General features: G+C 36.9%; 1 protein-coding gene across 6 annotated transcripts in view; it reads right to left on the bottom strand.

Annotated features, from left to right (window-relative positions):
- Positions 1-2657: 2657 nt before the first annotated feature.
- Positions 2658-23549, bottom strand: part of LOC123864220 (formin-binding protein 1-like) — a 77799-nt gene continuing 56907 nt past the window's right edge. The window contains exons 2-15 of one of the 6 annotated variants that reach the window (XM_045904499.1): positions 20042-20157; positions 17311-17361; positions 15972-16116; positions 15451-15602; positions 14899-15055; positions 13777-13914; positions 13228-13431; positions 10645-10671; positions 8528-8626; positions 8237-8330; positions 7606-7759; positions 6844-7151; positions 6055-6227; positions 2658-4363 (exon numbers count right to left, since the gene is read on the bottom strand). In XM_045904499.1, the coding sequence (XP_045760455.1) occupies positions 6058-6227; positions 6844-7151; positions 7606-7759; positions 8237-8330; positions 8528-8626; positions 10645-10671; positions 13228-13431; positions 13777-13914; positions 14899-15055; positions 15451-15602; positions 15972-16116; positions 17311-17361; positions 20042-20157 (1815 nt within the window). In that variant the 3' untranslated portion in view covers positions 2658-4363; positions 6055-6057. Of the gene's footprint in view, positions 4364-6054; positions 6228-6843; positions 7152-7605; positions 7760-8236; positions 8331-8527; positions 8627-10644; positions 10675-13227; positions 13432-13776; positions 13915-14898; positions 15056-15450; positions 15603-15971; positions 16117-17310; positions 17362-20041; positions 20158-23549 lie in introns of all 6 variants that reach the window. The other 5 variants (XM_045904497.1, XM_045904498.1, XM_045904502.1 and 2 more) reach the window with 5 other exon arrangements.

A 23549-nucleotide genomic window follows, 5' to 3' on the forward strand; every position in this document is an offset into this window, starting at 1 on the left:
CAGTAGTTTTTGCGTGAAGGAGTAACAAACATACACACACACACACACACACACACATACAAACTTTCTCCTTTATAATATTAGTGTGATTTGGTGGCACCGGAAAATTCAAGGTTGAAAGCCTTGATTAGGTAGCCGGACGATCTCAAGCGCTTCGCTTGGAGCCACTGGGATACAAGCAGCAATAGAGCATGTTATAAGAAGATCCTTCCAAGAGACCTACGTTCAAAAGTGGCGTATTGAGTGGCAATGAAAATGATGAATAAAGATCAATGGAATAGAGTCTGTTTGGTTTGTCGCGTGCTGCGTGGGTGAGATATTTCCAAAGTTATGTATGTTATATGTATGTCGACCGCCCGTTGTGCCAGATCCTTTTTTCCACGCAAATGTAAACTGTGGAATCAACTCCCATCGGCGGTGTTCCCACTAGATTGCAACATGGGGGTTATTCAAGGGGCGGATCAACAAATTCCTGAAAGGCCGGCAACGCATCGGCGCGGGCACCTCTGGTGCTGCAAATGTTCATGAGCGGGGGTAATCACTTAACACCAGGCAAACGGACGGACAGACAGACAACAAAGTGATCCTATAAGGGTTCCATTTTTACTTTTGAGGTACGGAACCCTAAAAAAATATTACACTATCGATTGAGTTATTGTTCAAATTCTGTTCCGTTCTCTCACGGCATAAGCGTAGCAAAGAAGCTAATTGCTAATTAATCGTACCTACTTGCCTACTAATTGCTTACGTACTGGAAGTTGTATAAGTGGAACCTAAGTAGGTCGGTGTGTACGTCTTTTTTACAAATTCACCTCATATTATATTTTAGTTTTTCATATGTATGAAATTATCATAACTCTGTATGATTGACCTCTTTAGCGCAATGGGATTCCCGACTGAGTCAATTTGTAAGCTAGAATACTCAATGACTCAAGTCCTGGTCTGGTTGAGTAGGTAGTACGTAGGTACCTGCTCTACTTTGAAAGTCATACCTACCAGACTGCATGCGCAGGAAGTTTTGGCTATGATTGATCGGTTTCTGTACCTATTACAGATATTATAAGATGCTTTCACAATCTGTCTGCATATTAGGTACTTGGTACTTGTACCCAAGTCATAAAAGTTCTTAAAATACCTAACTGCAGAATTCTGCAAATTATGCAATGAGCACAACAGTGCCAAAGCAGGAAAAGCATTTATAACTGCGCAAGAACCGACCTCGGGATGGAGTAGTAGGTACAGTTCCCGCAAAACTCGTTTTATCTTGGGAGTTTAAAGCAACCACGCCCTGTACCACCGTGTCAACTAAGTGTTAAAGGTATTCAATCCAATTATACATCATCCATTGACGACTAAGTCTTGTTGGTTCAATTACATGGTTTAAATAACCGAGCAATGTAAGTTTTGTGTTTGGTTTGGTGGCAGTTGCGGTTTGTTACACAAGCGTTGCATGGCTCGACGCGGAAGACAGCAGTCGGCCAATGGAGCACTGCGCAACTCAAGCACGTCTCGTGCTAACTTATGCGATAAATGAGGAATAGGTACCTACCTAATTTTTCATTAACCTCTGACAATTTCCCACCATTAGGTACTTACCTATAATTTGCGACTAAATTACGTATACTTAGTTTGGAAAATATTATGGAATGCCATAAATAGGTACTCGTGCCATTAATTTAGCAATATAATGATAACGAACCACAAACATCTCTATGTACCTACCAACGGGCAACGACCCAAATTCGAAAGGACAAGTACGAGTATGTTCCTAGTGTCATTCATGGGACAATACTTTAAACTCTATCTCTCTCTACATGGATAATAAAACTATGAAAACAAACTGAACATAAAACTGTGACCCGAAAGTTAGATTTGACGTTGAATCTATTATCTATATACTTACCTTATCTAAAGACACGAAAATATGTAGTAAAAGCAGCGAATTACCTACATTTTGATGATCGCTGCCACTCAGCCTTAGGGCAGACCCCTAGGTAAGTACCTATATTTGCTGCTCTTCTCATTCCGAGGGAAGACCCGTGCCCAGTAGTGAGCCGGCGATGAGTTGATCATGATGATGATAGGAACCTAGTTAGAACAATGTTCCGTTTTGCGCTATTTCATTCATAAGTGATTCATAACAGCCAATTAAGGCAGGCCTACACTGCAGCGCGCTTCAAAGGCATTTGTCGTGGGAGTCGTCTCATTATTTTTCCGAGCAAGTGAACTTATTTGAAAGGCATGTGTTTCGACATTCTTTGAAAGTGGAGTAACCGTTCCAAGGCCTGGCGAGACGTACTTGACCCTAATCATCAGGCAAACAAATCCTTTCGTTGCATTGCCATAATATAAAACCTACCTCGAAAACGTCGCCGGACAGGTTCTTGCTTATTAGGGCATAGATTATGCGGTCTAAAAATCTTCTCGAACTTTCAATCCAGTTCTTTAATTTATGGTCTTATTATGGCGCGGTTTAAACTGTTTCCACTAGTCGCTAAACAATGTTTAATAGTCTCAATAACTTTAAATTGTTAAACTAGACGGATATGTCTACGCTGTTCTGTCGTGCTTTTTACGTCTCGCGTCGCTTCCCTCGCGCTTTATTTTAGACCAGGCCCTTAAAACTAAGGTTTACAATGAAAATTAAACACAATTTCTATTATGTCATCATATAGTTTTATTTTATATAAAAATCAAATGCACTCCATCCATACTTCATCTCACTATATATAAATACAATAGAGTTCTTGCATACAGCAAATATTCAGAAAATAGCATTGGCTAATAACCACATTTTAGCTAGCATTTTAAACTACATAAGATTCGTTTAACATAAGCATTTCTTTATAATACATCATGTGATACAATTATTCCATAAATTGTTTAATAATATTTAAAGTAGAATTGAATTTATAACTTTTTTTTCAATTAGTTTTAAGTTTACATATAATACACGTTATAATAAAGCCAGTTTCAGACGCGGCTACAATTTATATCATAATAAGTATTTAATTATTACAGCTGGCGTCTGTGACGGGCTTAAAAAATCTATTTTTGCTATAATTTCGAATACTCCATGGGTGAATCACATAAAAGCAGTAACAACTATAATAAGTACGAAAACCTTAACACGTAAAGAGCTGGCACAACGAAGATCTAAATGTGTTAATATTACAATTAAATATAAAACTAGAATATAGTTACACCACCATACATGAAAATATGTACGGTTTATATAACTGACAATATACACAATAAATAAGATCATGGAATGTTATTATTTCCTCATTTTATATTTCTGACCGCGGGACACTCGGTGAAGCTCTAGTTTCTTAGGGCGAGTGCAAACTGCCGGACACGCGACCGCAGCCGAGACGCGCAACAACATGCGACAGCTACATAGTTTTATTATAAAAAACTAGCGGATGCCCGCGACTTCGTCCGCGTGGATTTAGGTTTTTAAAGATCCCGTGGGAACTTTTTGATTTTCCGGGATAAAAAAAGCGGAACGGGAAAATTTGATTGGTGTATCAGTCGAACCTTGTTTTTTGCACAAGATAAACACCTTGAAGCCGATCATTGTATGGTGTCAAAATAAAACGCATTGACATTTATTCAATCATTGAATAAATGCCAATCAAGAAATTTTGTTTAGAAAAGCTCATCTAGTGTAGTTGTACATTAGAGATTGTTGGTTTCAATAGACAATGTTTCAGTGACGTCATCTGATGCTATTTAACAGCGCTATATAATATGACGGCGCCGCTATCCTAGGAAACTAGAGCTTTAAGGTTAAGGGTTAAGGCACACTAGAACATACCATATCAAGTAAAGTTCTTTCACGAAGACATTTCATGGAATTTCATGTATTGAACAAGATACCAAACTAAGTAGTTTCGCAGTGTGCATTAACCCTAAGATACACAATAAAAAAATAAATCTAATTTCAAAAAGGATAAATTATAGCAAAAATACTTGTAAATATACATACATACAGTTAGTTTCATGTAAAAAGATCGCTGGTCGTCAGTGGAGAGGATTTCTACGCATGGGCATAGGGTTCTATTGTTCTTACCTAACATCCCGTGAAAGGAAAGTTTTACGAACCAATGAGCGGTCAACAAGCCGACTCCATCGCACTAACGAACAGGTCAATAAATCTTCTACTGCGCAAGTACAGCGGTCTTTTTACGTGAAACGAGCTGTAATGACTACAGAGAACATTCAATATGCGCGTGCGCCGCAAATGATTGCACAAGTCCGTAGTGGCAAAGTCCTCGAGCACTTAACTGTTTCACACTCAGCGCGTAAAGTAACCACCACAACTCCACAACAGTCGGAGCACACCTGAGTGGTGAAACATCTGCAAAGAATAAATCAGGATTAATTTTACGGTATACAAACATATGTCTTTTATTCTATTTTTTCTCGTCCCACAACTAAAACTAAGCCAGACATTGATTTATATCTCCTATACCTATAACCTAAAACAATAAATACATATATAGTAAAATTATTAATTGGTTTCAAGTCCATTTGTCCAATATTTATTTGGAAAGTTATGATCTTTCAAACACCTCTTTTCAAAGCCGAATTTTGAGGCAATCGTTCCCTATTCCGAACGATCCCTATTGTTTCTATATTACTACTCATATTATAAATGCGAAAGTGTAATTGTTTGTTAGTTTATTGATTTCTTGGTTTGTCCTTCAATCATGTCGCAATGGAGCAACGGATCGACGGGATTTTTGCATGTTAATGACCTGAAGAGTGACAAAGGCTACTTTTATAGCGGGTATTTAAAGAGTTTCCACGGGAGTTTTAAGAATCTAAAGCCACGCGGACGAAGTCGCGGGCATCAGCTAGTAGTGGGATAAATACAATCATAATAATTATTATTATTATGGTAAAGCAACAGGATAAATACTATAGATATGACTAGCTGACGCCCGCGACTTCGTCCGCGTGGATTTAGGTTTTTCGAAATCCCGTGGGAACTCTTTGGTTTTCCGGGATAAAATGCCTATTTGTATGTAATCCAGGATATTATTTATCTCCATTCCGAATTTCAGCCAAATCCATCCAGTAGTTTTTCAGCCAAATCCATCCAGTAGTTTTTGCGTCAAGGAGTAACAAACATACACACACACACACATACAAACTTTCGCCTTTATAATATTAGTGTGAAGTGTGATAGTCTACGGTAAAGTTCCATTTAAGCAACAGTAACTATTACAGCATACAAATAGCATAACAGCCACTATGCCCAATGAGTATGATTATAGGCAATTATCCCCATGCGTGATACACATTGCGAAATCAATATTCGCGTGAAGCGGTTACGTATTCATAATAATTTGTTGATTGCTTGATTTGTTCGTTAACAATTAACAAGTGTTGTATCATAATATTAACTAAATGATGTATCAAGGTTGGAATACAGAAAATATCACAAAACTGTTCTGAATCCTGCAAGGATTTTAGCTATCTATTAAAAACAATGTATTAACTTAGAATATAATGTTTTTGAATTATTATTGTGTAAAGTCACCTCAATATTTATACATTTAGATTGTATCTCATCCTATGTGTAATTATGTACTTTTTTGAGAAAAATAAACTCTTTAAACCAAAAACCTACTGTATAAGACTTGTTTCCAATCAATCCCAATATCACTACCCATATCGTAAAGGCCCAACAACACTACGTAAGTAATTTTTTGCGGTTTTAACATTTTGATGCCATTCGCTAGAGAAACGAGAGACGCGTCGTTTCGGAAAGAACGCGTCGTCAGAAAAATGAAAATATCCAACAGAAACTCTTAAACGGAAGGGCGTCCCAAACGTTAGCAGTTTGTATCAGAAGCTTTGAGCAAAAACGTTTCGAGCGAGTAAATAGTTTTTTTTCTAAATCATAAAGTGCTGACAGCCGTACTTTCCTAACCTTACAATCTACCCTCAACTAATCTCAGTCAGTCAGTCAGTACGGTCGTGGCGGCGGCATGCAGCAGTGAGTTGTGAGTGCCGCAATCCGAATGCTAGCTTAGGGCTTACCGGCTAGTGATGCGCGTCCGCGTAGAGCGTGGTGGCGATGTAGGTAGTGGGCACGAAGCCTTCCTCGCTGGTGTTGCTGCGCCGCACGCGCGTCCAGCCGTCGCCCGCATCCGTCTCCAGCACTAGTAATTGCTCGCCGCATTCCATACGCATCGTTGAGCCCGTGCCGTTTGCTGCAATACAAAACTAGCGATAAAAATAGCGAGCAAACGAGCAGGTGGGCAGAAATTATCAAAAATATTACTGAAAAATGTTTATAATGTATGAAATTTGAGAAAAGACTCGCTATATTTACTCCATGTGTCAAGTGTCTTGTCAAAAGTATGATAAAAGGACGAACTGGTGCTCGATTATGGTAAAATTATAGCTATAACACGTCACAACGATCACCTCTGAATGGTTGACGCTCATACTATGCATTGATGCAACAAGAATACCAAAAATTCACCCAATCACAACAATTGAGATTGTAATAATGATTAGTACAGATTTTCTGCCTCTAATCTACCATTGTACTTCTGACATGACAGTTGACATATAGAGCAAATATGGTGAGTCTTTTCTGCCAGTTTGCAGCTAGGCCTTCCAGAGCGCGTTACCACATATAATCTTCCGCCTTCCTCATCCACCCACTACCCTCTATCTTCTTGAAGTCGTCAGTTCAGCGGGTCGGAGGTCGTCCCACACTGCGCTTGTTGATACGCGGTCTCCACTCCAGAACACGTCTGCCCCAGCGGCCAAAGTTCTGCGGCAGACGTAAAAATACTTACTAATTTCAATGTAATTTACCTTCGAAAGCGTAAAGCGCTTTGCAGTATCCCAGCGGCTGTAGATCGGCTTCGTAATAGTAATCTCCGTAGAAGTCATGGTCAGGGTCGTGGTCGTTGTCGTCGTGGTCTCCGTTCGTGTGGTCCGCGTGGGCCGCGGCCAGCTCCCCGCCGAGGCCGGACTCCGGGGAGCCGCCGGCCGCCCTGCCGCCGGTGCAGGAGCCGCCGCCCACGCCCGGCCCGGTGCCGGTGCCCGTGCAACCGGTGCCGGTACTGACGGACGATTCCGACGCCGACCGCGAGAGAGATTCACTGTTTGACCCGATGCTGCTGACAAATGAGAACATTATGTTAAATTGGTTTTGACGTAGATTGGATTTCAAAATGACATCAATTTGTGACAAATCCATACTAATATTATAAATGCTAAAGTGTGTCTGTCTGTCTGTCTGCCAGCTTTTCACGGCCCAACAGTATAACCAATTTTGATGAAATTTGGCACAGAGTTAGCTTGGCATCTCGGGGATGGACATAGGCTTGGATTTGAAAACGACATCAATTTTTGTACAAACAGAGACTTGAGGGTCTCCAGCCTCAAGCTCAACCAGCTTAAGAGGATAAGGTTGGCAAGCATAATATAGTAATACTTCATCTTGAAGGGATGTCACATTGCTGTCACATCTGTTAATAGTCCAAGGACTGATTGCAGATAACAGAGACAAGAAAAAAAGAAGGATATTATTGATAGATGATGTTAATTGCCTTGTCAGGAACATTCACTTACCTAGTGGCCTGCGTGGGCGCGGCGCCATTGGTGCGCGCGGCGGGGTGTAGCGGCGGCGCGCACACCTGGTTGTTGGCCTCCGTCAGTAGCTCTTCGTATTTGCGCAACTGAGCACGCAACTTCTTCAGCTTATCGCAACATTCGTTTAGTTGACCTGGCAACGAGGATTTTATTAGGGTTTCGTACCTCAAAAGGATAAACAGAACTGAAGGAAGGAAAATAGGATTCTTCTGTTGTCTGTCCGTGTCGTGTCTGTCAAGAAAACCTATAGGGTACTTCCCGTTGACCTAGAATCCTGTTTGGCAGGTAGCTAGGTCTTAAAGCACGTAAGTAAAGGGAAGAATCCGTGAATTTGTGGTTACATCACAAAGAAATTAAAATGTGGTAATGAACAAATAATAAATATAATTAGTGTTTTCAACTTTCAAAGTAAGATTACTATACCAAGTGGGGTATCATTTGAAAGGGCTTTGCTGTGTACATTCTAAAACAGATTTTTATTTACTTTTACGCACAATAGTTTTTGAAAAAATGTCGAAAAAATTGTAGTATGGAACCGTCGGTGCGCCGGCCGCGAAAATCCGGAAATACAGAAGTGAATGATATAATAGAGCAACAGACACAAGCAAACCTTCAACTGTCATTGGATCTCCTAGAGTAGGGTTTGTTTCATAGACACCTTTCATTTTCATTAGACCTTCCATGGCAGCTTGTTCCTGGCCAACCTGGAATCAATGCAACTTTAAAAAATAATGTTTCATAACACAAATTAATGTATAATACTTTTTAGTAACTTCAAGAAATCTTCAAGTTAATACGTAATATTTACATTTTTAACACAACTATTAAGCAGAACTGATTATGCCTTACTAAATAGTTTTGTTATGAATTGAGCAATAAAGTATGGATATTTGTTATTTACCTGTTTTGTCAATTCATGTACTTTTGCTTGAAGTTTCTTTTTCTTTTGGTTCGGTGGCAAGTCTGAATAATCCTCCTTTCCATCCATTGACATGTTATTCTGCAACACATCAAAAATGGTCAGGAGATAGCGTACATCATACAGATCCATATTTCATTTGACTATAAAATGGTTGAGTAGTAGCAAAAATTCTGAACTAAAGTTGAGTAGATCTTTGCAATCAAAATGGACTGGAAAATCTTACGTACTTTCAATTTCTATCAAGGCATTGAGTATAGTCTACTTTTGGTCCCGGAAAATTAAAAAGTTCTCACAAGATTTTCGAAAAGCCTAAATCCATGTGGATAAAGTCACGGGGAACATCTATTTGGTATGGAGGATAGCTTGAACCCCTGAGTTGGACGTTTACTACTTTTTATCCTGGATAAAAAAGAGTACCCATGGGATTTTTAATCATCATCATCATCATCATCTAGTAATCTACAAATAAACAAAATTCAACATAGAACAACTCAATATTTGTAATCTTTGACAGATTTAAATTAGAATTGTGTAATACAATAGTAAAAATATTTAAGACACTTTTTGAACACCTAGAATAATGTTTATGTTACTAACAGATTAAACACATATTTGCAATTAAATTATTAAATCATGAATATTAGTAGTTGTTACAATCAATATGAAAAACTTCTCTGAAAGAGAATATATCAATATTGATGAGACCAATAATATTAATTATTTTATGTAAGCAAACAAGATCTTATTAATAAATATTAACGAATATTATTCATTAACACAGAAAAGCAAAATCAACACATTAGAACGATGTGTTAAATTTTATGATGGTGTAAGCAAATAGTTTTCATAAGTTACATCTGTTTGTCGTGGTGGTGATATTTATTTGGTGTCCTCAATTTTATCCCATCTTCTTTAAAATGGGATAAAATTATGGATGACATATTTAGTACCTCCCTTGATTTACTAGAATTTAGTGCCTGTTTTAATGATTTTAATGATAATAGAAAGATGCTTCGTTTTTGTGCATATCCTACATAAATCCTACATAATCAAACAGTGAAAAATTTCTAAGTGTAAGCCATATAAAATTATCCCTTGAAAGGTAGTCTTTGAGCAGAATCAACTTTATTTACAAGGTATTTACAGTGAAAAAGGTAAAACACAAGAAAAACTGGCAAACACAAGAGAAACGAATTGTGCTTTAATGAAAAGTAATTTAGATTTATTACTTTTGATAAAAAAGTGACATAAATGCTTTCTATCCAAAACCAGTAAGTGTAGGACATTTACATTGTTACTGTTACTGGTTTTTCCGACGACGACGGCTAAACAGCTCTCGTATGTTTGACAATTACAGTGCAATCGCAATCACACTGATTGGACGACACACTGTTGTAGTTGTTTAGACGTAAACGCTAAAAACGTAATATGCCAAAATTGAATTGTTTGGAAATACCAAACCCAAAATTTCGTAGTTTTAGTAATGTGTGCTTAAATATAAATAAAAAAACTTCCTAAATTAAGATATTTTTTTAGTATTACCCTTAAAGATATCTTTATTAAATTATAGTTTGATTTAGTTTATGTAGTTAAGTATTGTGTTTTATATTAATTGTTTACTATTATAGAGATTTGGCATTTAGCGTATATGGCATGATGCAAATCTGGCGATCTGCGTACCGGTTTAGCGTTTATGGCATTATGCAAATCTGGCATTCTGCGTACCGTTTTACGTCATTGGGCATTTTGCGTTTTTAACGTAGTGCATTTAAACAGTTAAAGCAACTAAAAATTCAGCCAACCATCAACAATTGTGACTATCGCAATGTAACAATCACAATTTTAGTGCTAACTTTGCCGCTAGCGCTAATTTTTTTAAGAATCATTCCCTGACAAAACGTTTACACTCAGTGATGAAGCAACGGTGTTGTTGCCAGCTTTACAGTTTTAATGTAGAACTGCACTAATGCGGAAATCAACTATTTTATTAAGATTTAGAGAGACTAGTAGGAAACCAAAGTGTAATTAAACTAGCTTTATAAATTATGTGACTTGTGCATAACACCCAGAACAGACTATCCAACACACAGACTAACCTTCAAAGAGTTGCACGCCTCAATAATCTTCTGCCAAAGCATAAGCCAGCGAGCACGAGACGAGGAAGCAAACAAATAAAGATTAAACTAAGAATAAATAATAATAAATAGAAAAAATAAACAACTTCAGAGAAAAGTAAAGATAAAAATCAACAATTATTATTTAAATTAAATCAGGTAGGTATAATGTTTTAATAATTAAGTTGGTAGTAAAATATTAAAGATTAACATTTTAAAACAAAAACTTCAGATAATATGCAAGTGATATTTGATGATTGTGAATTTTCAAACTGTTTTCTTAATATTCTACTTGAAGAAATATCTAAAAGTGCAACTGTATATTTTATCACGTTATTTATAGGGGACAAAAATCTAATCTAATGATGAAAAATTGTTTCAATTATTATTGTACAATGCGAAGAAATGAGGTGCTAATAGCTATGTATGAATTTATAACACCTACTACCATCCTATATCTAAAAAGCAGTTAATTGAAAAAATAGTTTTTAAATTGTCACCAAACAGTGGGAATTTTAACTGATGTTTCTAATACAGAATACTATGTAGAACCTAAATAAAAGCCTTGATCCTGCTTAGTACTTTTTTTTTGAAAATTCCCATTTATTTTATTTCCCATCCAATTATTTTTTGACGATAACTCAAAAACTATTTTTTGCAGTAAACCACTTTTTAGAAATAGGATGGCAGAGTAGTTATTCTCCCGGCTAAGTATAAATTTAGTATTAGTGACGTGTAACATAAAGGTGAAGGTAAGCAATGCTAAATAAATCTAAACAAAACAGCTATTGTGGCTAATTCTATTGAACACAATCTCTAAATGAACTAAAATGACGGGTTTAAATATATTGCTATCCCTTTCATAATGTTCCCGGTGGAAAAGGATAGCATTAGATTTAGATTGTACCTGTCAATTTAGTTTAGTTAGGAGATCGTGTACAACAGAATTAGCCACAATGTTATACGTTGATTGTATTGTAAACTTCATATGGTACAAACTGGTTTCGTAATTTTACTCCGGAAGCCTTAGAAAAAAAGGTCCAACAAAACAGATTCAAATACCAGAGGTAAGGGAATTAGAAGAGCAAAACCAAAAAAAAAACGAATGAGATTATTCAATGGATAGTTAAAGATGTGTATTATATTGAATGAGAAACTGAAGACATTGGATGGAGCTTCGTGTCATGCATATAACTTCCCCACTACCGCGGGTCAACTTACTTTTTCCACGTAACGCGGCCGCCGCCATTAATTTGTATGGATGTTATGTGAACCCGAGTTAGGTAGGGATCGAGGGATAACAGATAAAAACATATTAGTACCTCTAAATAATAATAATTTCACAGCCACAGACATTGTATGTATTGTAAAGTACCAAAGGACAGATGCGAAATATACCAGATATACTTAAAAATATACTATGTACGAAATTTTAAAAGTATCTAGTAAAATGCTTTCGGATAGAATAGATATAACTTTTTAAAGTCTTAGGCTGTGATCTATAGAGCGCTCAGACTTAAGACACTGTTAAAACGAGACAGCGTTATACCGCTTGCATAAGTCTGTCTTGTTTTAACTGAAACTTAAGTCTAAGCAAAGTCAAAGTGCGGTCTATAGATTCCAACCTAAGACCCATTCAAAGCTTATTATTGACGCGACTACATAATCAATCTATAGTACGCGAAAGTACATAACAATGTCTGTAGATGTAAAAATACCGTAATACATAAATAAACAATGAACATAATAACAAAGTAAACATAACATTTTAGGAACCATATACTGCACATATTTCCCATAAATACATGCAAGCTAATTGAACATTTTAAAAGCATGTAAGCCCTTTACTTAATTTAATTGCACAGCCCCTTCAGCGTTGGATTTCATAATAAAATACTAGTTACTTATATTTCAAGACATTGTAAATAAAAATCTAGAATAATATATTAATGATAAATGAAAATTATAATAAAATATCTAAGTACTTAAATTTTAACTACATAATAATGTAAATAATGTAAATATTTAATAAAGTCATTCCATTTAAAGATCAAAAACTAATTACTCAACTAAATAATATTGTACAAGACGGTTTTTTCGCATGTCGTCGATGGAGAAAATAACGTCTTAGGACGAGGGAAATTGAGCGATATAATCTGTGAAACCTATCTGGTTGAGCCACTCCGCCCAAGTCAGACAATCGTGACCAGTTTTTGTCGGCAAAAAATGGATCATACAAATTGAAAAGCACCGAATTTTTGTAGGGCGTGTATGTTTCCATATTGCAATCATGAATGTTTCATTTTTTACAGAAAAAATTTGGTTACCGATTGTTGGACGTGGGCGGAGCGCCGAATAAACATAAATGGTCCAGTCTGGCCATCTATTGCGGAAACTAAAGTAGGATTTAGTCCAATGGACAGGTGCCTCCCGCTTGTAAGTACTATTACGTACGACCAAATGCGTTGTATGCGCCGACCCTGCCGGTTTCAACAAATCGTGAAAAAATCGTCGTATACAACACTCTTTAATAAATTATAATACGGCCAAGGTTAAAAGTATCACCTTATTCGAGCTGAATATGGAGAGGAGTCCGCCTCGCTTCTTGATCCTGTTGCCGGACACGGTTCCCCGTGCCGCCGTGAGGTGGTTGTGAGTGGCGTGCGCGGCCGGCGCGTCGGTCGCGTCCGCGCCGGTCGCTGCCTCGAACCGGAAGTCTTCCGGCGGTACGAAACCGGATTTGTACCTCTCTATTACTAGTTGTGTATCCTGAAATACGTTTTTTAGTTCTTTAGCCTAGTAATATAAACGGTTTGTTATATAAAGTCGTCACAATTTCGTGTAATATCATCATAATGTGATAAGACATATTAATGTCAGTTACTCCATAGTCTTATTGTCTATTGTCTATGGTCTAATGTCATTTCTCTTTGCAATAAACTAGAAAACACATCATGGTGTCAGAAGTGGGATATTGAAACAAGTCCATATCACTCAAAGTCTAATGGTCAAGCTGAATGGTCAAGTAAAATTTAGAATTAAGAATCTTGCAAAAAAATCTCAGCCGACACTAGGTATATTTAAAGTTACTCCGCCACTTATTGTTCCACTTACTTCTTTTTCGTTAATACTTTTGGCCGCATGCTCCATTCCGTCGAGGCACTGAATTATGATTGGAAACACTTTTCTTTCAACGTCCACTGAACTTAACATGAAATTCTTTATATTCTTTATTCTCTTCTCATCTAAATCCTGAAACAATCAAATTACAAATGTTAATTTCAAAGTAAATAACGGAATTAACATTATAATAATGTTTATATCCTATGCCTATAACGCCTTAGCTTCCTATGCTTACATGCCTTAGCTTTAGTAGTAGACCTTGCATTCATACAACATACAAACATGAACAATATTTTTGTATGTAGGAATACAAAAATTGTCCTTTTATAGCGATTTTTTTTTATTTACAGGCTTTTAAATTGCTGTTTGTCGTGACTTTTCAAAATAAAACATGAACTACTAAAATGATAAAATTCTCGGAGTGAACTAAAAATTGCACAATACGCTTTATAGTCAGGGTTAAGAATCCAATTTACATTCAAAACCATTTTTTTAATATAACACGGAAAGTGGAAGCCCTACGTGACCCGGTTGGCTCCGCGCCAGTGCAAGCCCGTAGGCGCTAGCACTCAGACGTTTTACAGAATTGTGTCAAAGTTTAAATTACTTCCTATTATTAAACAACGTTGTGCAAACACATGGCTTGAGCCAAATGGACCATCGGAGGGAAACAGCCAATTTATTTTTATTTTGTCAAGTTGCTAACATCCACCGTGCTGTAGGAAGCCGCTGGGCACAAGGTCCACTTAAAAATTTTCCAAGACTTTCAGCAATATACATTAATGGTTTGTGATGACGACGATCTATAATTATTCAGAACTAGAGGATGCCCGCGGCTTCGCTCGCGTGGATATCGGTTTTTTTAAATCCTGTAGGAACTCTTTGATTTTCCGGGATAAAAAGTAGCCTATGTCCTTCCCCGCGATGTATCCCAAGTCTGTACCTTTCATTAAAATCGGTTCAGGCCGTGAAAACGTAGCAGACAGACAGACAGATAGACAGACACACTTTCGCATTTATAATATTATAGTATGGATCATTGTTTAGAAAATCACGTAATTTTACTAATGTTTGGGCTTACAATATTAGTAACTATCATATAATACGTGATACCTGTAGCTGTTTGAAAACGTGCGGTAACCGTTGTTCGTAGTGTTGTCTTTGCGCCTCGTTTGTTTTCCGGAGCTGGTCCATATATTCCTGTTTCGCGTCTTCGCACGCTTGACTTCTGAGTTTCATATTTGTTTTCTGTTTTTCTACCTCCGCTCGACTGTAAATTAGAAACAACTTCAATATTAGTATCACAGCAGGCAACTGGAAGTCCAAATCTGATTAGCGATAAAGGTCTATCATAATATTATGTACTCCTATACTATACCGCTATACTAATATCCGTTTTGATTACCACCTAGCATATTTGTTCCTCTATAGACTATATCTATACAATCTGATCACCGTTAAAGGGCGTTCTACCTTTTTTTTTTAAACTTTGTTCAGAAATAAAGGGTTTGACTTCAGCCTACGTCAGCATCTGCCCACTAAAAAGTCTCCAGCTGCAAGGCTCGCTCGTACGATTTCCGTCGCTCCAATGAACGGATCACTACGCTGTATTCCATTTTACACCATTGTTTCAAGTATTCGTTCAAATACAAAGGGCCATTCTACCTTAGGTTGAAGTCAGCATCTGCCCGTTGAAAGGCCTCCAGCGCCCGTTCGGACTCCCTCGCTGCTCGCTCGTACGACCTCCGCGCCCGTTCCAACGATCCCACCGCTGTGCCGAGCACCGCCATTTGCTTCGAACCTTCATTTAGATGTTGCTGCAACAATCACCAAAGTTCGTTATCAAAATAAATGCAAATTATTATGTTTATTTTAGTGGTACACGGATAATTAGAAGAAAATCATTTTGAATTTACGATTTTCAGGAAGATCCTGATGTTTCCGGATTCAAAAAAACATCTAAGTGACATGATACTTCTGCAAATCGTCCTGTAGCATTTTTGAAAGATTTACGAATTGCGATCATTGAATTTATCACATTCAGTTTGCGCTTGACTTTTATTGTTCATGGCAACAACTTTCAAGCTTTGCAATGTTATACAGGCCATACGTATACGGTAAACGAGGTCAGACCATTAAAGCGAAATTCAGCAATATTAATATTTTTAATTAATGTAATAGCTCACCTTCCTCTCCTCGCGTAATTCCTTCGCGAGCAGATGCAACTCCCGGACTACATTGGACTGTAAGTTTTCCGCTACCACTTCGCGCTGTCCCGCAAAGTCGCCTAACTCTTGTAGAAGCTGTCTGAATGCTTTGCAAGCTGTGTATCTGGAAGTAATATAGATATAGAAATAAGACTAGATCGTAAATGCACAGGTTTTAGATCGTAAAATCGCGTCGGACATACTTGTGCTGCAAATGTTGCAAAATCTAATCTTTTTTTAGATATAAAGGCGTCCAGACGCTGTCAAAAGTTTATATCGGACACAATAATTTTCACATATCCCGATGTACAATATACCATTTAACTATGGTTATAGTTTAAGACATACTACGGTACCTACAGTGAAGCTGAGTGAGTGAGGGGAGGAGACGTGTTCAGCAGATCAATCAGTGATAGATGATGTAATAATTTTATATTATCATCTCTCAATGATCTGTCACAAATATCTCCGCTTCTCTATGCTTTAGTGGACAGGTACCCTAACCCCCAATACATATGTATCTAAAAGTTATACTTTCACAATTTAGCTACTTATTACTATTAAATAAGCAAATAGCTTTCGAAGAAAGTAAAATGTATAATGTAGTGTTTAAGAGAAAACGTGTTACACAATTTCGAAAAGTGTTATAAAAATACCAATAAGGTCAAAATGTTAAAGATATGCAAACAAACGATAAGCCAAATATGGAAAGGGTTATTTTTTTAACGGATTCACAGCTGCGTCGCTTTATCAGATAAACCTGTCGATTTAAAAGGTTAGTAGGTGTTTGATACGCAATTTGTAAAAAATGAAAATATACCCAAACGTCGAAATGTCAATATTACGAAAAAATCGAGTATGCAAAAGATCGAAAGCGATGTATAAAATTACTGGGATTCTTTGAATTTAATAACAATCATGTATCTATTACATAACATTTTTTTAAATATGATAAGAATGAGATGCGTAAATAAATTAGTAATATTTTATAAAATATGCGAAAGTCTGTCTGTCTGTCTGCGAGTTTTTGACGGCCTATCTGTTCAACCGATTATGATGAAAGGCACAAAGATAGCTTGCGTTCCGGGGACGAACATAGACTACTTTTGTCCCGGAGATTCAAGGACGCGGACGAAGTCACTGGCATAATGTAAATGTAATGTTCATTCAATCAACATTCAGCAATGAGGGACAAAGACAGAGCGAAGATACTCGTAAAGCTCGATTGACAGTATAAAAGACAAAACAAGTCTTTAATAAATGCCAATAAAAACATATCAGTTGGGAAGGCCAAATAAATAATACAAACTGCACTTACTGGTATTCGTCTTCCTCTTTCCTTTTGGGTTGATAATTTTTGACGAGTCTCCTGGAATAACCAGAAATTGGATTATTAAATTGTAGAGCATGTAAAATAAAAGATATTTTAGGTACATAGTTATTAAATGAGCCGTAGGAAATTAAGACTCTTGTATAGCCACTCTATGTAGGCACTCCCTGATCAATCTGACATCCTGGTTCAATCCTCGATAGTTCTCGATCAATCATTCAGTCATCAGTCAGCCACCTTCTCCTTTTATATGTTTCGATAAGATATATCTACACATTAGGTATATGATAGTATTATATAGCTTGTAACTGTCTGTTAAATAAGAACTGACGACTATCTAAATGATAATTTACACACATTCTAACGAAATCGAATTAATAAATTGTAGTTTTTATATACTTAACTAATAGGATTAAAATATAAATTGGATTGAATAGTTTCTAATAGTTAGACGAAAGCTGATGCTGTTTAGATCTCCCAATTATACTGACACGCATTTCATGCGTAAATTAAATATGTTAAAGAATTAGAAATCCGGCTTTTCTACAGCATCCATAAAATATACTCTACAATGTTATAATACAGTCTATAATAATTTAACGGCATTTACTAATAATAATAATCAGATTGGTGTGCTAAACACCACTCCACTGCGCTCCGCTTTAGTGGACAGGCACTCTAAGGACTTTATAAGTACGAACAAAGTGCAACGGACATTTGCGTCTAAGTGTGGAAAAGAAACCCAGGACAAAGAAGAAGAAATCTCACCCCTAAAAGGTGAAATAGGGAATAAAAATTATGAACAAGTCATATCTAAAGTTTTATTCATGAAAAAAGAAAATTCGGTCAAAAATGAAAAAGTACTAGGACCGATTCTCAAAAAATCCACTCGAGCGAAGTCGAGACGGGTCAGCTAGTCATTTTGAATATACGCGACGCGCCCCGGCTTCCCACAATAGCTCATTACACTTTTCAAAGGGATCTCTACAGCCGCGGCTAGCTTATTACAATTTTCGATGATCTCTAATCCATACTTAATATAATAAATTCGAAAGTGTGTCTGTCTGTCTGTCTGCTACCTTATCACGGTCCAACAGTTTAACCGATTTGCATGAAAGGAACCGAGGTAGCTTGCGTCCCTGCAATTGACATAGGCAAATGAAATAGTTCCCATGGGATCTTTAAAATCTGAAATCCACGCGGACGAAGTCGCGGGCTTCCTCTAGTTTTTCAAATAAAATATAGCCCATGTAACTCAGGAATAATGTAGCTTTATTCTGGTGAAAGATTTTTCAAAATCAGTTCAGTAGTTTCAGAGATAAAGTTTATGGATCTAGCTGTAGCTCGCGCGTCGCGTCGCGTCCAAAACTTGTTATGGCATAATATTATTCGCAACAACGATCCTGATGCTGAGCTGGTCTCTAATATTGTTTTTAGACACTTAATAAAAGATGAACACTCAAACTTATTGAATAACATAATATATTATAGAATTCTACGATTATATAGTTAATGTATTCGGTAAACAATCTGAAATGGTGTAGTGAAAGTGAACATTCTACGGATTAGCATAAGAAACTGGCGAGACAGGTTTAGATGGCATCCTATTCAATTTATTACATTATATCCTTTTATTTTTACATAAGCTTATCTGAATATATTAAGTACATCCTTTTATTTAATTCATATTACATAACTTAGTCTGAAGGTTAAGACGTCGTTGGCCTCCTATTTATTTGGGGGTCCGGGTTTTGACTTAAGAGGGCTCTCTCCGTCACTCGTTTCATACAATCGTAGTTCCAATTTCATTTGAATATTAAGCAACCAAAGTCCATGAAATTTTGCAGACATATTCTAGAAACTAATATCTATGTCTGTGGTTTTCCAGATTTCTGTTAAAATATTCGGTTTCAAAGTTACGCGGTCTTAAAAAATTTCATACAAATCTTTGAGCCCCTGTAATTTTAAAATTACATATTTGTAGAAAAATCTAAAACACCACAGACACAGATATTAGTTTCTAGAATATGTCTGCAAAATTTCATGGACTTTGGTTGCTTAATATTCAAATGAAATTGGAACTACGATTGTATGAAACGAGTGACGGAGAGAGCCCTGTTAACTTTTCGGATTATGTACCTACGTTCTCCATGAAGGAAAACATCGTCAGGAAACCTGGATGTCTTAGAGTTCTTCAGATCGTTTTCAAAATTGTTTAAAAAAAAAGTCTGCCAATCCTCACTTGGTCAGCGCTATGAACTATAGCCTAAAGCCTTGCTATTCTAAGAGGAGTCCCGTTTGCCGGCAATGGGTTGAGATGATGATGATGCTATACAGGGTGTAACCAGAACGCTAGCAAAAACGTAGCATTATTACTATACTACCTTAGCACAATCCAATGCCAGTAACCATTTGCCTTATCTTGTAATTTTTGTGATTTAGTATTTTTCAAACCCGCATTTCAAAATTTCAAAACCGTGCAAAACTCGGGTCAATGCTCCGCCCCACCTACGACGCGGTATCACCTGTCTTCGGTTTTGCTAGCTTTACACCCTGTATAACTACAAATTTATGTATGTAAGATACAATGTACTGTAAGAATTAGGCTAACATATTTCAGGCTTTTACCTGTCCTTTATTATTTAAGTTAATTAGCGGATAAAAACAAGGGCACAGAAGACATTGATAGACAAGGTCGAATATAGAGTTTGGTGATTACCTGAGTTTTCCTGCATATTCTAATTCTATCGCGCACCTATCTTTAACGAAGTTTCCATATTTGTCTAAGAATTCAATTCCTTTGTGTGTGTGGGCGGCTAAGTTATCATATTGATCCTGCGAACAAAAGAAAAGTTTCCTTAATACATTGCTACGTTTACTTTAATAAATATAATTAAATAACGTCTACAAGCATATTATGGAAAACTTTTGCCATAATTATTCGCTTAACGCTTGAGACATAATATTATGTATTATGTATGTATGAAGCTCGACATTTTAAAGTCTATTCAAGCATATTCAAATATGTACAAACACGCAGCATTATTATACGCTATAAGAGCGCTAACACACGCTGACGTCATGGCGTCCCAGTGTGGTAGAACTCGAATATGAAGCAAACTCGTCAAAAATGTATTGACGAGAAGCTCCAGTTTTACATGCTTTGACACAACAAGTAGATCACTGCTTGACAAAGAAGATTGAATGCCCTTACGGCTTCCGTTTTCCCCGCCACATACAGTATTGGGACCTTCAAAAGAATGAATAGGCATCTTCTAGGCAGGCGCGCTCTATCTTAGACTGCATCGTCACTTACCGCCAGGTGAGATTGCTTGCTCAAGGACTAACTTGTATATGAATAAATAAATAAAATAAAAAATCCTTGAACAAAACGGTTGTGTATTGCTGAAGAGAAAAATATCTTAAGTACTTTTTTTATTAGTAACGTTTTATAGCACCTATATGACACAAAAAACTGGGATGAATTTCTGGGATTCGAACCCGGGACCGTATGGGAAGATTCTACGTTCTGTTATAACTAGGTTATAACAGCTAAAACTGAAGGATGTGGATTGCGATACCGGGTCGTCAGGAACTGACGCAAAGCTGATATCTCGTTTGCTGAACGCACCACAATGAAAAATATTATTATGAGTAATTTTAAAATGCACAAATATCATTTTTTTGAACAATACAAAACATATTCTACTTTATCAAATTATATAAGGTTTTTCATCACAAAGTAATCTTCAAACATCATTAATTATAGTGCACATCTAAAGCCTAAGATAAACTTATCGCATCTACTACGTATTTGATATGACACAAGGTACATAACTCAATGGCATACAAAATAATATAATACATTTTCCTAGAGCATATATGTTATAAGTAGTGAATTTAATTTAAATAAATCTACAACCTAGACATCTAAAAAAACAAACTGCTAATATTCCAGTAAACAGAAATTGACAAAATACTTAAATTAAATCCACCTACGCGTTTCCTGCTCTTGATAAAGCTATTAAAGCTTTTTAATAAATTCTGAATTACATACCTATGTAGGTACGAGTATGTACTCGTACTTAATCCATACTAATATAAATGCGAAAGGGTATCTATCTGTCCGTGTAAGTTAGCTTTTCTCGGCTTATCCATGTAACTGATTTTGACGGGTACTGAGACGGCAACCCGTGGACGAGCATAGTCCATTTTTTAATCCCGGAAAATCACAAGGGAAGTTCACAGGGGATTTTTAAAGACCCATCTGTTTAACCGATTTTGAATTTGGCACAGATATATCCCGGAGCTGAACATTCTTCGCCGGCTTCGTTTTATCCCGGAAAATCGAAGAGTTCTCACAGGATTTCTAGAAACCTAAATCCACGCGGACAAAGTCGCGGCCATTATCTGATAATAAATTAATTCCACCAGAAACATATTTTCATGTTTTGGTTGCCAAGAATAGCCCGCTAAATAATTATATCCTTCTTCGCGTGTTCTCCTCAATGTGTTATCAATGTGAGCGCACAAAACCCCACATTATGTTATCCACTACTCTTCTGTCCATCGTGTTATCAATCTAATGCCAGTGTACACAGATAGCGTGCAAAAACGCACACGCAACGTCTGTCAACGCAACGACGCCCTTGACTCGTGCAGAGGTTTGTTGAGGACAACGACACGTAAACGCGCACCTCCGCTTTTCTAGACAGATACGATCTATCAATTCCTAATAGCCTAACAGCTAAGTATATATTACAAATTTTTCTTAGGGTGATCATTGTGTACTTAAGACCCAGCGCTTGCCAGACCTTTGTTATTTTATAAAAGCTGAAAGTTTCTCTGCGTATTGTCCCTAACACAGAGAGGAACGATTAACATAACAACTATAAGACAACTAACTCAACAAAATCTGGAGCGCTTCCCACCGCAATTTTAATCTGTGTGACAATCGCTATCACCTCGGATTAGTGTCCAATTGAAGGTCGTTTTCGGCCTTCGTTCAGAAGACGAAGCCGATTCATCTGCTACAGCCACTACCTCCGTCCGAAGTCGAGGGTTTAGTAGAAATTCAGTTCAAGGCTAAAAGTAGCTATTTTTTTTTTTTTTTGAGTTTAGTTGATAAGTTATATTTTTACGCTTGACCATTAGTTATAATACCTACAAAGGAAGCGTCGGTGCATCTGCTGGTAAGGAATACCCGACATCGGATACGCATGAATCACTGTTAACGTTTTACCATTTTGCCACTGTTCCTTGTGCCTACATTTATAATTTATATGGGTAGGTAGGTATTAAGCTTTCGCGTGCTAAAATAATCTTGTAAGCTCATTACATGAATAAGGCCTTGCCCCTGGAATATATCTGAACAAAATGTCAAGAAAATTTTAAACAGAGAATTTTGCTGCGAACTAAGTAAGATTTTTATCATCTACTAGCGAACTACCCCGGCGTCGCACGGGTCGCTTATTACAATTTTCCGAGAGAATTCTAATTTTTTTTGAAAAAAAAATTAGCCTATGTTACTCAGGAATACTTACTTACTTAGCTTGTTACTGATGAAAGAATTTTCAAAATTGATTCAGTAGTTCCAAAGATTACTTCCGACAAACAAACTTACGAACTTTACCTCTATATAATAACAGTCATAGAATATCAGTACCTACCTATAGATACGTACGTATCGTACGTACCTACGTATCTATAGGTAGGTACGCTTACGTCTAGCAAATTATAATAATTTTTTTTTGGAATTAAAATCGGAAATCTTTTATCACTTGACTGATTTCACTAATCTAACTTGTCGTATTCATGTAAATATTTCATTCCATGTTATTCCCCGAGGACAGGGGAGGGGGACAACAAAACTTGTTAAAATAATATTCCTGTATCCAGTGCATTGCGTGCGCCCGTGACGATCGATACTAAAGTGCCTTGTACACGTTTGACCATCGTGTTAACCAATGCATTGGACATATACCTACTAATACCAGCCAAAATACGGTATTCGATGCGCGTTGCCTTAACATGCTGGCTAAAGTGCATTGGCCCACTGGACAATATCCGACTATTGTTAATCTATTACCGTCTCCTTTATATGCGTCTTGCAATACATTGCACTGTCGTTTTTCATTATACGCCTAAGGCCTAAGGCATAGTTTACCCCAAGCGAGTTGATAGAACGAGGGCTGATTGTTTTCTTTTTCGGCGGAGATCCCGAGGCG

This window comes from Maniola jurtina, chromosome 4 (genome assembly GCF_905333055.1).
Source record: "Maniola jurtina chromosome 4, ilManJurt1.1, whole genome shotgun sequence".
Classification (NCBI taxonomy): Eukaryota; Metazoa; Arthropoda; class Insecta; order Lepidoptera; family Nymphalidae; genus Maniola; species Maniola jurtina.